The sequence below is a fragment of the Mastigoproctus giganteus genome, chromosome 9 (assembly GCF_048544385.1).
Source record: "Mastigoproctus giganteus isolate SK-2022 chromosome 9, ASM4854438v1, whole genome shotgun sequence".
Taxonomy (NCBI): domain Eukaryota; kingdom Metazoa; phylum Arthropoda; class Arachnida; order Uropygi; family Thelyphonidae; genus Mastigoproctus; species Mastigoproctus giganteus.
The window spans coordinates 149,424,346-149,439,493 of record NC_143583.1 but is presented as its reverse complement, the minus strand read 5'-3'; the positions used below and the strand labels follow the sequence as shown (position 1 = coordinate 149,439,493).

The window sequence follows — 15,148 nt, the reverse complement described above, 5'->3', positions numbered from 1 at the left end:
TATGTAGCATAAAGACCAGGTGAAAACCAGGGGGAACACCCTGTTAATGTAAGGGAAGAACTTTCTAGTGATTTCGCCTTTGTTGGAAGTAGTTCATCTCGCTTGCCACGCCTGCTGCAGATGCGTGAGGAGACGCTTCTTTTCTGCTGTTCTGCCCTTTGCGGGGTCTGTTGTGAATTCGAGGATGGTCTTGGAATTTGCTTTGGAGAGGTGGAAGAGTAGTCCACAGCGGACCACCTCCAGGTCCAGTGGCATGGTGCCTGCCAGGATTTGCAGAGCACGGGTACTGACAGTGCAGCAGGCACGGGTAGTAGCGAGCAGGATGTTTCTTTGCAGACAGTCTAGGATTCTTCTACTACTAACAGTGATTGCTTTCGGGTACCAGATGCCTGCTGCGTACGTTATAATCGGGGTAAATATCACTTTATAGAATAAGGACAGAGTGTGCCTATTGAGTCCCCAGTCCCGTCTGGAGACCCTGGTGACAAGGCCGGTGTAATTACGTATCTTTCTTCTTAAGTATTTAAGATGTGGCTGGAAATTCAGTTTGTTGTCAAGTATAACTCCTAGATACTTGAGTTGAGTGGAGAATTTTATGGTCCTGTTGTCGATTTTTATCTGTGCCAGTCTGGCTTCATTGAGACTTCCTTTGAGAAGAATAGAATCTGTTTTGGCAGCAGAGATGGTGAGGTTATGGTGTTTAGCCCAGTCCTGTAGCTTCTGTAGTGCATTATTCGCCAAAGTCTCCAGTCGGGCCCTAGAATCGCCGGTAACGGTGATAATAAGATCATCTGCATAGGCTTGAGAGGTGACCTCTCTCAGGTCCATGCCAAGGAATTCATCAAGGACAAGATTCCACAAGAATGGGCCCAGAACCGAGCCCTGTGGGCATCCTCTGTAGACCTGTCTGGTGATTTTCATATATGGAGCATTGACAGTGATTGACCTGTTGGAAAGGTAGCTTTTGATGGAGTTATATAGGTTTACTGGAAGCTTTGATTGGCGCAGTCTGCCTAGGACGCTCGGCCACCAAAGTGAGTCGAACACCCCAGCAAAGTCGACAGCGATGACCAGAAAGTATTTCTTTTGGGTAATTCCTACTGCTTCAAGGAGATTGTGGAGTGCATCTACAGTGGAGTGCCCCGTTTTGAATCCAAATTGTCTGTGAGAAGCCATGTTTGCATTGTTGTAGTGTTTGAGAAGTCTGTAGTAGAGTAGCCTTTCATAGAGTTTACTAAGTACCGACAGGAGAGCGATGGGACGGTAGGAGTTTGGGAGTTCAGGTGGTTTCGTTGGTTTCTTCAGGATTAGTTTTACGTTGGCCGACTTCCAATCTGTTGGGTAATGACCATCACGTAGACAGGTATTGAATAGATGAAGTATTAATTCGGGGACACACTCCAATGTTTTCTTTATAATCTCAGGCTCCAGCAGGTCCGATCCTTTGATCAGGGCCGCAGAGATTTTTGTTCCTGAGTGATTGGGTTTGTTACTGGTTGTAGGATGGCGTCCAAAATGTTTGTTATGGATTGCTGCCAGGTGGTTGCTTCCGTACCTTGTAATGACTTGGTTGAAGTGGTGACCTCTCCCCTGGTAGTTTGTTTGTGGTGATCTTGTACACCACTCCCCAGGGGTCGGTATTGCCAGTGGTGGTGACCAGGTGTTGCCAGGATTCTTGTTTTCGTTTGCGGATCAGGGCCGTGTACTGGTTTCGCACTTCCCTGTAGTTCTGTCTGAGCGCCTCCACTTCACGTGCCGGCCAGGTCCTCGGGGCACGCTGGAAAGTCTTTCTTCTTATAATGACTTCTCGGTGCAACCTATGCAGCTCAGGGCTCCACCAGGGCTTTGCGCCTGGGGCAGGGTTTTTCCTTTTGATTGCCAAGTTGCAGGCGGTTGTGATCAGATCATTGACTTGTCTTTGGAGGGCATCTGCATTGTCGGGAAGTAGGTGGGGTTGGGTCTCATTAGTTAGGGTTGTCCTGAAGACGTCCCAGTTCGCCTTTTCAATTGCATATCTATTTAACATGACTCGTGGCAATGGGAAATTGTGGGAGCAAAGTTGAAAAATATGTAATTAATGATATTGAAATTTTGCAAGATTATTTAATGAAAAAACTTTCGAACCTACAGACCAGTAAGGCTCCTGGAGTTGATGGAATATACCCTATAATCTTAAGAGAGGCGGCAGGCGAGTGCATTGAACCACTGAGGCTAATTATGCGAGCATCACTAGACTCTGGGGAGATTCCCTTGAATTGGAAAAGTGCAAATGTATCTCCCATACATAAGGGTGGCTCTAAAAGTGAAGTTGGAAATTATCGACCTGTCAGTCTGACTTCAGTAGTAGGGAAAATCATGGAGGCAATGATCAAGGGTGGAATTCAGAATCATTTGGATCGAATTGAAATTCTCAAGGATACTCAGCATGGTTTTGTAAAGGGAAAATCATGTTTAACAAATCTGGTTCGCTATTTCGAAAGGGTCACTCACGAGCTGGATTTAGGGAATAATTTCGACATTGTTTATTTAGATTTCAACAAAGCTTTTGACTCAGTCGCACATGAGCGGTTGCTTTATAAGCTGGAACAGGTTGGAATCACTGGGAAAATCCTTAGATGGATAGAAGGATGGCTTCAGGGCAGGAGGCAGAGGGTTGTGATAAATGGCTATTCCTCAGATTGGGTTGATGTAATCCAAGGATCAGTATTAGGGCCACTGTTGTTTTTAATTTTCATAAATGACATTGATGAAGGGATAGAGGGCGTGATGTCTAAATTTGCAGATGATGTTAAAATTGGTAAAGTAGTTAATCATCACTGTCAAGCTGAGCTTCTTCAGAGAGATCTAGATAGACTTCAGGAATGGTCAGAAAAATGGCAGCTGTGCTTTAATCCAACAAAGTGTAAGGTATTACACCTGGGAAACAGTAATCCCAAAAAAACGTATTCACTTGGTGGAGTTCAACTAAACTCAGTACTGGAGGAAAGGGACTTGGGTGTTAAGATACGGTCAGACATGAAATTCTCTGAGCATTGTAAACAGGTTGCAAGGAAGGCCCATGGTATCCTATCGATGAACTATCGAACTTTTGCAAGTAGTGATAGGGACGTGATAATCCCATTATATAAGGCTTATGTTAGACCACACTTGGAATACTGTGTTCAAGTATGGAGACCGCACCTAAAGAAAGACATCGAGGTTCTTGAAAGGGTGCAAAGAAGGGTAACTTGCCTGGTGAGATTGGCAAAAGGGCGTCCTTATGAAGAAAGACTTCGAATATGTGGGTTGCAGAGTTTGGAAACTAGACACCTTAGAGGAGATTTGATTGAGGTGTTTAAGGCTCTGAGAGGCATCAGTAAAATGAATGAGGACAAAATTTTGAAGATTATAAATGAAGATTATAGAACTAGGGGACATAAATTCAAGTTATGGGGGGGGGGGGGGATGTTTAGATTGGACTGCAGGAAGTTTTATTTTAGCCAGTGAGTTATAAATTACTGGAATAAGTTGCGTTCATGGGTGGTAGAGGCCGACAGTTTGGGGAAATTCAAAGGTCATCTGGATAGTACTTTCGGGTAAGGGAAGCGCATAGGATGATAGGTTTAATTTCCTTTTTTTTTTTTTTTTTTTTTATTAATTATTATTATTTTGTTATTTATTTTATTTTATTTTTTTTTTGTTTTTATCATTGTTTTGTCCGGATTTTTTTTTTTTTTGGCTGGTGCAGCATAAGCCATAGGTTTTCTTGTACCATGTGGCCATTACTAATACTAATATGCAAAGTTAAAATTGAACATATGCCTATCTGATGTCTAGTTGTAACAGCTGATATTTTCATGTGCTTCATGTTTTCTCTCTCTCATTCACAAGCCTGTGTGTGTGTGTGTGTGTGTGTGTGTGTGTGTGTGTGTGTGTGTGTGTGTGTGTGTGTGTGTGTGTGTGTGTGTGTGTGTGTGTGTGTGTAAGCACACTGACTCTCACACAAACCATTCCTCCCTTTCTGTATCGAATTTTTATATGCTTTTTAATTGCAGATATTGCCGTTAAAGTCAGAAAAGCAAGTCACCAAGACATCAACATTCCCTTCCATTTCTAACAGTGCTGCTGTTCTTACATGTCTTATTAGTGAGAAGGAGATTGTATTGACTAGTAAATTAGGTGATGGTACATTTGGTGTTGTTGTGAAAGGAGAATGGACTACCCCAGCTGGTAATTGTGTGAGTAACTTTTTACAGTTTTGTTAACCCTTGAAAAATTAGTCTAGCATTTCGACGATCACATAAAAATAAACTTGATTATCTATAGCTGCTGAATGAAAAAGACAATTTTAGCTTGGATCATGAGCATATCCTTTAATTTTTTTTCTCAGCTTGGAATGAGTATTGCTTACCTCATTATCACAACTAATTGCCATACAAAATAATTAATGATTGTTATCATGTGATTATTGTTTTTACACACGAATTTCAAAATAAACTGTTTAATCACAAATATTTATAAGTATTAGATTAAACATTGATAAGTATTCAATTTTATAAATATAAAATTAGTACTTTTTAAAGCCATTCCTGATGGTTTTAGCCTTGTGTTAGTTGTTCAAGGTCAATTTGACTCTGATTATTTTAGCAATTTGTGCTTTACTTACTACTACATCTGCACAGTGAATCTCCTAATACCTGTTGTTGAAAATGACTTTTTTAAATTTTCCTCCGAAAATTTGAGAAATATCTATTTTTTTCACACAGTTAGGAAAAAAATTGTGATTAAGTTAAAAACAATTATATGCATGTGTTGATTGACATAAATCAAAGACTTATCGATAGTAAGTTCACTTTACACCAGGTACTTTCATCCAGTCGGTAACATTTTGTGACATTGCTGTATCATCTGGAAAAAACCTGTTTACATGTGGGCTTCACATTTCATGCAGTGAATACCCCTGTTAGTGACATTCTCTCCTCTGATCAAAGTGTGGGTTGAAGGGCGCAGTTTTTAAATTTGTATTTACTCGCTGACATGTCTAAAGGGAGTTTTAATTTCAAAATTTAATTAACAATATTTTTTTTTATAGAGAACATGGAAAAGATAGAAAAATATAGAAATACAGAAAATATTATTGAAAAATATATGTTTAGTGTAGAACATGGAAAATATTTTAACATGGAAGTAACATTGAAAATATAGGTGGAATCAAAAAATGGACAATTTTGAACTCTTTTAGTGAGCAACTGGCTCGCTCTATACAGGCATACAGATCAGGCAACTCACTCTATACAGGCATACAGATTAGGCAACTGTAGCCCAGATGAGCAAGCACTGACTTTGATAAACATTTTAACAAAAACAGCAACCTGTCTATCCCACGGAAAAAACTGAAGAAGCAGTCAGTTCCCCAAACTGACTGTACTTAGGAGAAGGGTACACTAGGCAAGGAGACATTTTCAAAGAGCCAGAACATCTTGGCCACAAATTGAGGTGGATGCACTGAGAGATTCTTATAGAACTGTCAGGAATCAGTATACAGCTCTCATAACAGACATCATGTGCTTCCTGAGCAATAAGCTCATCCGCACTTGATTCCTCTATCCTATCAATTTTAATCTTTTGATCTTTAGTCATATTCTCCGTATAATAAATCAAACATTGAGGATATGTTACCGCCCCTGCCCCGAAGAGGCAGATTTCCACCATCTAGAGCTCAATTAAACTTTAAACTTCAAAGGCAAACTTCTATAAATTGTGATTCTTTCCAGCTAAATTAAAACTCTAAACATTTAAAATTCATCAATATATTTTTGTATTTTATACTTTTTACAACATTTTATTTTATACAGCTATAAACTCTAAAATCAATATAAAACTCTAAACAATAAAATTCATCAATATATTTTTGTATTTTATACTTTTTTCATCATTTCCTTTTTATACAACTATAAATTATAAAATCAATGAATTCCAATTCCAACTAAATCTCAACTCCATAAAAACACTATTTGCCTATATACAAATTGTTACAATTGTCTAATCCTCTTACTTCTTTAGTGAACTCATCAAAAGCTTCATTCCATTCTGTATTCTTAAACAGGTCACTCCAGGTGTATGAGTCGGAGCCAATCTGCCTAATTAACATATTCCTTGGTATATTATATCTTACACATTGCCATAAAATATGCTATGTATCCTCTACCATCCCACAAATACACATTGAATTTTCTTCTATGCCAAGCTCTACCAATCTTTTCTTTCACCCATGTCCAGTTATTAACATTGTTTGGAATATTCCTAGACTAGACCAAGATGAAATCTCTTTCATAGTTTTCACCCCAGGCAGAAAGGCAAAGGTAACATGCCCCTTAGCAGAACACTCCATCTTTCTTGCCATATACAGTCTATATCTTGCTGTAACATTTTCTTTTCTACTTTCAAATTGTGCCTTCCACACTCTCTTCCTTCTCCTCTACAAGATTTTATTCCCATAAATTCTATTCTATTATTATTCTTAATTGCATATTCCATTGTCCTTTTAAGCATAATCAGATCCACTGGTTCCTTTCCTGCAATAACTTGCAGAGCATAATTTGAAATGGTTCTGCAGGACCTCATCACTGCCAGAAGCGCAAATCTCTTCGCTGAAATAAGACTTCTTTTAACGTGGCTATTAGTCATTCTATGTCCCCAAGCCCCACATGCATATGTCACAATCGGTAGAAATATACATTTATAAGGAGGTCTAAGGACTTGCCTTTCACTCCCCATTCTACCCTTGTGACTTTTTAAATTTTTAAATAAATCATCCTCACTTTATCTCTTAATTTCTGCACATGAGGCAAAAGGACATCCTTTCATCCACATAAACTCCTAGGTACTTGACCAAGGGGGCATATGCTATCAATGTACCAAATATTTTTGCAGTCGGCCTTCTTCTTTCATTGAACTTTCCTTCGAGCAGAACCATGTGAGTTTTTTTCATCAATATCTCCATTTTATGGACCTCAGCCCATTTTTCCACTTGTCCCATAGCCCTCTTAATAATTCTTTCCTCCAATTCTTTTCTAGACTTTCCCACCACCATTATTAACAAATCATCAGCATATACTACTGGTTCACATTCTACCCACTCTTGAGCCAGTAGCTCCCCCTCATAAGAGAGAAGAAAAAGGAACGCTGGAGGCACTTGGTGGGAATTACTGGAAACAATAACCCTTGGGGAGTTGTCTACAGAATAGTGACCAACAAGCTGCCAAGAGATGTCTTAGAAACTACTGTCAAACCAGATGGGACCCCAACCCAGTGTTGGGCAGATTCTGTAAATAACATCCTAGACAGTATTATTCCGACTGAAACTGGGAATCATTCCCCCACCCAGCTAGACATTATAAAAGAAAACACTGAATATGACAATGCCAATATTGAACCTCTGTTTACTATACAAGATTTAGAAATAGCACTCTCTAAAACCAAAAACAATAATGGCCAGATTTTGATCTCACTAATAAAAAAATTAGTGGAAATAACACCAAACAAATTAATAGCATTGTATAATAACTGTATGACAGAAGGTATATTCCCAAAAATATGGAAAAAAGCAGTGTTAAGATTAATTCTCAAAAACCCTGAGAAACCCCCTACTGATCCCAAATCATATAGAACAATAGCCCTACTCCCTGTACTAGAGAAAATATATGAAAGACTAATGTATAGCAGATTAGCTCAATACTACACAGAAGCAGGTTTACAATCTAACACTCAGTATGATTTTAAGCAGGGCAACTCTACTGAGGATGCCATGCACCACCTACTGACAACAGTTAAAAACTCAGAGGAGAAATATATGCTGGCAATCTCTATTGACTTTGCCAGGACATTTGACTCACTCTGGTGGCCTAGTGTCCTTAGGAGACTCCGCCGGGCATAAGCCCCACAAAACCTCTATAAGGTAATAAACAGCTACCTTACAGACAGAAGTTTCTCAGTATGCACAAGGTTCCAGGATTGACAGGCCCTGTGAATAAAGGCTGCCCGCAAGGTTCAATCCTTGGCCTTTTCTTCTGGAATATTGTTCTGGGCCAATGGAAAGCCTGGCCTTTGCAGATGATATGGTTTTCCTTGTAAAAGGTAACACAAGAGTGGTCATAGAGCAAAGATCAAATGCCGCCCTCTTGCAGCTGCAGGAGTGGGCACAAATGCACATGCTCAAAATATCTCTGGAAAAAAAACTAAACAAATACTTCTAAAAGGCAATTTGGACATTAGAAGATGTCCACCAATCAAAATTAATACAGCTACTATAAAAATGGTAACAGAACTAAAATACCTTGGAGTGGTCTTTGATTCAAAATTAACTTTTTACCCACATTTGACCTACTTGGTGAAGTAAGTGAGAAATTATGCAGGTATGATTGCCAGGATCAGTTGAGCAGACTGGGAGCTCAAATGAAAGACCCTGGCAATCATAAACCCTGCAATGTTCCTACCTGTTATCACATGGAGCTGGTGTGGGGTTCACCTGCTCGGCCATAGTAAGAAATAGGAATAAATTAGAGTTCCATTTAGTGGGTCTCGTCCCCCACTGACCTCTTTGGGGATGCCTACTCTATTGTCCCCATCCTTCTACCTGTTTCTCCCCAATCTTCAGTCTCCCCCCCCCTCATTCTGATTAAACCAACCGAGTATGCCCCCTTAACAATGCCGCCAAATTCTTATTAAAGTCTAAATTCAACCATTTTCTTGAAAATGTCTTTTGGCCTTTCCAAATTCCAGTGTTCATCCCCCCCCCTTTTTTTTATAAATATCACTGAAAGGCCTTGTCACTGAAATTCTTGGAAATTAGGTGGAAGGGCCTTCCCATTGTACTTAAATAATCTGTTGGGTGCCTGACCTGCCTCCTTGTGGCAAAGTGTGGGCAACAGTGGGAACCAATGGCTAAATGGTCAGAGAAACAACAGAACATAACACTACATAGCATTCCACTCCCTACACACTTTTTAAATCTTTGACCTCTACAGAGTTCTGAGTCAGAAAAACAGAGTACACAACGCGGAGATGGAGGAAACTCCTGGTGCTGTCAGACAATTAACACACTTTACACTTTATACAGGCATACATATTCAAGTAGGCCAGTAAGTCAGAATGGCCAGTGCAATGTTGAGTTAATTTGGTGTGACATTAGCATTACCATTAGTAGTGGCATATGATGCAAGAACGCAAGCTTATATAACATCTGCCAAAAAAAAACCCTTCCCATTCACTCCAAATGTTTGTCTAGTTCTGCCTTGAACCTATTTAAGTTGTTGACCTCCATTACAGCAGATGGAAGTTTGTTCCAACTATCAACTACCTGCTGGCTAAAGGCAAATTTTTGCACATCTATTCTCTAATTGTCTTTGATCACCTTCAATTATGTCTCTTCCTCTTGCTCAGATTACTCCTCTCAGGTGAGTGATCTGAGCAAGAGGAAGAATCCCGTCAGCAGTGAGCATGCTCAAACTAGTCAAGCCCTTATACACCTCAATTAGATCACTTCATAGGTGCCTAGTCTCCAGATACTGCAATTTGCAGAACTTAAGCCGTTCTTGATAACAGCAACCCTTTATTCCGCTCACTAATCTCGCATCTCTGTACTTGTTCCAGCAGCTCTACATCTTTCCTAAAATGAGTTCTCCAGACCCGTATGCAAGGTGAGGCTAGACCATTGCCTTATACAAGGGAACAATCACTTCTTTATCCCTGTTAGCAAAATTCCTGTATATCATTGACAAGACACCATGATCTACTCTTGCAGCCTGTCTGCACTGCTCATAAAACTTCATATCTGACTGCACAATTACCCCAATTTTCATTCTCCACTACCTTGAGTGTAGTTCCACAAGGTTAATATGTTACTCTCGGGTTACTGCTACTCACATGCTGTACTTTACATTTGTCAATGTTAAACTTCAGTTGCTATCTCTCAGCCCATCTGCTCAATTTCTCCAGATCCTCTTGCAGTAGCATACTGTCATTAGTGTCATTAACAACCCTGCCAACCTTTGTATCATCTGCAAACTTGGACATTAAACCTGATCATTAAACCTTCATCAATATCATTAATAAATATAGAAAACAACAATGGGCCTAACACTGAACCTTGGTGAACTCCACTAATACTGCTCTTTATGGACACTACTCTTCGTGGACTAATGTTATTAGTCCACGGAGAGCAGTGTCCCTTGATTATCACTCTGTCTTCCCCACTCAACCATCCCTTTATCCATAGCAGCAATTTGCCCTTAATGCCATACTGCCCCAATTTATACAGTAATCATCAGTGTGCAACAGTATTGAAAGCCTTTCCGAAAGTTTGGTGAATCTCAAGCAGTTGCCCTTGATATTTCTAAGGCTTTTGATCATTTTTGGCATGAAGATTTTTTAACAAGCTTCTATCTTATGGATTGCCAACTGTTTTTTGCAATCTAGTATCCAGTTCTCTCTTTGATGATTCACTGTAAATGGTGGTAGATGGCTCTGTCTTCTTTAACTTCTCTACTAATGCTACTGTTCCCTAAGGTTCTGTTTTTTTTTCTCTCTCTCTTTTCCTCTTTTATAGTAACGAGCTTTTCCATCGACTGGAAATCATGTCTGTAGTTTTCTAATGATTAGCACATTGCCACTTTCCACTGTGAGAAACCTTGCTCCTGCACAGTTTCAACTTCTTGAACATCCACTACAAATTCTTAAATGCTGATGTCCAGGTAATTCTCTAATGGGAAAGAGCAGCTCAGTTAATTTGAATCCTTCTAAAACTCAGTCCTGCCTTATATATCACAAAGTGGATCCTTCTGCTCCACTGTTTATATTCGATGACACTCAGATTTCTAGAGGAGATAACATATCTTTATTAGGGATTACCCTGACTTCTAATCTCTTGTGGCATAAGCATATCACAAATATTGCTATCTTTGCATATAAAAACTGGGTTTTTTCTTTTGCTCTTGCTTTTAATTTTCTTTTAAATAGTTCACTCTGTACTAATCTCAAATCTGCCCTACCATGGAATATTGTTCCCACATATGGGAACCTCTCCCTCATAACTCGTATCTCATTTCATAACTTCTTTCAAGCCTCTAGACTCCATTCAAAAGAGGACAGTTCGGTTAATTAGTGACTCATCTCTTAAAAAAGTCTTTCCACTCTCTGACCCTTAGACATTTTTTTTCTGCTTCATGCCTTTTCTGTAGATATTTCCATGAGTACTGTTCTTCTGAATTGACTTCTGTAATTTTTCCCATCCTCTTTCGAACCAGTCCGAACACATGCTGAAACCAGCCAACGTACATTTACTGTTCAACTTCAAACTTGCAGAACCAACTTTTCTTCTTCTGTATTTATCCCTTCTGTTTTCTGGAACATGCTCTCTTCACAGGTATTTCCTGAAAATTACAATCTACAGAAATTAGTCTAATGTCAACAACTATCTTCTTTCATCTTCTCAACCTTCAGCCTATGCACAGTGCTAAGTACTATAGGTTCTAATATCTACTTTTTGTGTTTGGGGTTTTCATTAAAAAAAAAAAAAAAAAAGCTAAAAGTTATATTAAAATAAAGATTCCTTGAATTTGTGCAAACTTTATTCAGCTCCAGGAATCATCCAGCTGTTTGTGATCTGTGCTTTCTGTTTAAAGCGAATTATATCTAGTTCTGTATTTTGTGTATGGAAATGAACTATCTGATAAAATAGTGAAATTGGGCTGTACATGCTAATTCTGGAAACTTCCTGGTTCCATAAACAGATTTCAAAATGGCAGTGTCAGGCTGCACACTGCAGTTTGGCACTGTAGTCTCTATAAAGTATGCAGATGGGAAGTAGTTTTACCAACAAAACTTTGGATTGGTTTTAGTCATATGAAGACTCATTTTTATTCATTTTACTTAAAAAAAACTGAGGACCCCCCCAATGGTGTAGAAATTGCAGTATTCTGTTAACAGTTAAACATATATTAACTGAATTCACAATTTTTTATGACTGAGGTCATTCTTACCAATTATTCACTGACCTATAGAACCTTATTCACTTAATGTCAGTTAAAGATTTGAAACTAAATTTGTATAACTTTTTACAGATATAAAATGATACCTTTTTGATTATGTTTGGGCTAAAGTCTAGAGATTGGCACATTAGTAGCTGATGTGCCATAAAATCCTAAACCAACTGACCAAATAATTGATTTCTGTGCACCTTTCTGCTGACTAGCTTTATTGGATGCTATCCTCTAAAACTTTATAATTGTTATAATTGGTTGATAAATTTTTCTCTGACTACTGGTTAGCCAGTGGGTATCTAGTACACATGGTGCTGGAAGCAGTCAGAGGTATCACTTGAAATGGCAGTGGAGGGAGGGAGGAAACTCCTTTCTGGTGCAATTAGAAAAGAGGGCTACCTCGGTGGAGGGAATGGTTACATTCCTAATTTTTTCATTTATATTGCTGATATAATGTAAGTGATGTTTATTCATATTAGATATACTATATGCTTATTCCTATTTATTTTTAATTATATTTTCTCTTTTAAAACATCAATGTATTGCCTTTTTTTTTTTTTTTTTTTTTTTTTTGTAATTGTTCAGCATTACACACATTTATATAAAGCGACCAGATGTCCCATTTTTCTAGGATTGTCCCAATTTTGGGTATGATGTTCTAGTGTCCCCAAAAAGGTTTGGGAACATTAAACATCACACCTGTTTTTCTCTAAAGCTGTTTTTAATGAACTAAATATACAAAGTTAAAATTAATAATATGTAATTTTACTCATCTAGCATGACAGTTAACATTATTGTAATAAATGGTGCCATGCATGTGGGAATGGCAAGGGGACTGACATTAGCTGTCCTGGATATTGTTGGGGGGGGCCTGGAATTGGAATTCGTACCCTCATGGGGAAGGTAGTAGTAGAAGGAACTAGTAGTTGTTGGTGACTCTATTGTCAGGGAAACGGGGAACATGCTTTGTAAAAAGGATAGGTGGAACAGGACCAGGGTATGTCTGCCAGGGGCAAAGGTTGATGACGTTGTAGAGCAGATATCATCTTTTAAGGGCACAAATGGTGATATAGTTGTACACGTTGGCACAAATGATATCAAGAGTAGGAGACCGGCAGAATTGCTTAACAAGTACAGGTCACTGTTGAAAAAAAGCTGTGAAATAGGGTTGAATTTGAAAGTGTCTGCAATTCTGCCCAGACACGATAGGAGGGAGTATATGATGAGAGCCTTGTCGATCAATTTGGCCCTGGTAAGATTGTGCAAGGCTCAAGGGGTAGAATTTTTTTCAGCCTGGACTGTACTTGTTAACAGGAGAGATTGCTTCTACAGGGATGGGATACACTTAAATAGAAAGGGTACAAGAATATTTGCTGATGCTATCGAGGCAGTGTTAGGTGGGTCAGAAAACTGCTAGCTTGGGGGGAAGACAAAGACGAATAGATTAACAGTAGCCACTGGCAGAGGTGAAAGAGATTCTTGCACTGCTTCTATTGGAATGAGCAGAAACCTGAAAAACAAGATGCAGGATATTTCAGAGACTGCTGGGAGTCATTGCGGTACAAGTAAACACGTGGGTTGTGTTAGGGTAGCTAAGAATAGAAATAGGTGCATGTATAGTTGCGTGTACACCAATGCTAGGAGTTTAGTAAATAAATTTGATGAATTTGAGGTATTGCTCAAAACATCAAAGGCAGATATTGTTGGGATATCAGAGACGTGGTGTCACACAGAAGAGGAATGCAGAACTGGAATTTGGGGAGTACAACGTCTACAGAAAGGATACACTGAATAAGAAGGGAGGAGAGGTTATGCTATTAGTTAAGAAATACATAAAATCCAAGGAAGTGAAGCCAGTGGACATTGCTGGACAGTGCAGTGTGGAGTCAGTTTGGTGTGACATAAGCATTGGGAGACCAAAATTGAGAGTAGGAGTGTGCTGTAGGCCTAATGACTTTGATGAGTATAATAAGAAACTGTACAGGGAAATAGAGTGGGCCAGTAAATCAGAGAGTCTTATAATGGGAGATTTTAATTTCCAGATATTGACTGGAATTTGGGGGCTGGTCACTCACACACTAGCAAGGCTTTTGTGGATTTATTGGATGATTGTTTTCTACATTAGCATGTTCGGGAGGCAACTAGAGGGAGGAATACTCTTGATTTGATTATCAGCAGTGATTCTTCATGCATTCAGAACTGCAGATAAATGAACCACTAGGTGGCACTGATCACAGTGTGCTGAAGTGGGATTTACTCAAAGAGGTAACTACCATTAGGGGTAAAGGGAAGCGTTATTGCTTTCGTAAAGGCAACTACGATGGACTGAGACAATATTTAAATTCTATACAGTGGGACCAACTGATAATGTTACCAACAGCAAATGCAAAATGGGAAGCATTCAAAGAACTTATCTTGGAAGCTACTAGGCTTTACATAGCAACTAAGAAATATTGTTCAAGGTTTAGGCCTAAATGGATGTCAGATGAACTAATGAGGCATATGGCAGAGAAGGAACATGCATGGGATACATACAAATTAACACATGACACAGAAGCCTATGATAGATACAAGTTGATCTGTAACCAAGTTACCAAGGAGGTTAGGCAGGCGAAGGCAGATTACGAGACATCTTTGGCAAGGGATGCAAAGAAAAGCGGCAAAGAGTTCTTTACATATGTAAACTCTAGAAGGAAGGGGGTGAATCAGATTGGTCCACTTGATATCGATGGGTCAACTGTTGATGATCCTGCTCAGGTAGCTAACAAACTAAATGAATATTTTGCATCGACATTCACACATGAGGAGTTTAGCGAGGGGAAAGCCAGAGGTGTATTCAACTCTAGCAGTAAGCTAGAGAATCTTGTAATAACTGAGAGTAAAGTGGAGGAGAAATTGTTGAAGATAAACACAAGAAAGGCACCCGGGGTGGATGGGATCTATCCAGTTATATTAAAGGAGGCAGCAGAGGAAGTAAGCAAACCCTTAGCCATAATTATGAGAGCTTCGTTGGACTCAGGGGAGGTACCCACAGACTGGAGATGTGCATATGTGACCTCAGTTCACAAAGGAGGATCAAAGGCTGACACAGAAGTAATTATAGACCTATGAGTTTAACTTCTGTTCCAGGA

General features: G+C 39.2%; 1 protein-coding gene across 1 annotated transcript in view; it reads left to right on the top strand.

The window, feature by feature from the left end:
* The window catches only part of Ack (activated Cdc42 kinase), a 333,372-nt gene that overhangs the window by 83,068 nt on the left and 235,156 nt on the right, over positions 1 to 15,148 (top strand). Inside the window, exon 3 of the mRNA XM_090380828.1 lies at positions 4,035 to 4,217. Coding sequence (XP_090236954.1) covers positions 4,035 to 4,217 — 183 coding nt within the window. The remainder of the gene's footprint in view (positions 1 to 4,034; positions 4,218 to 15,148) is intronic.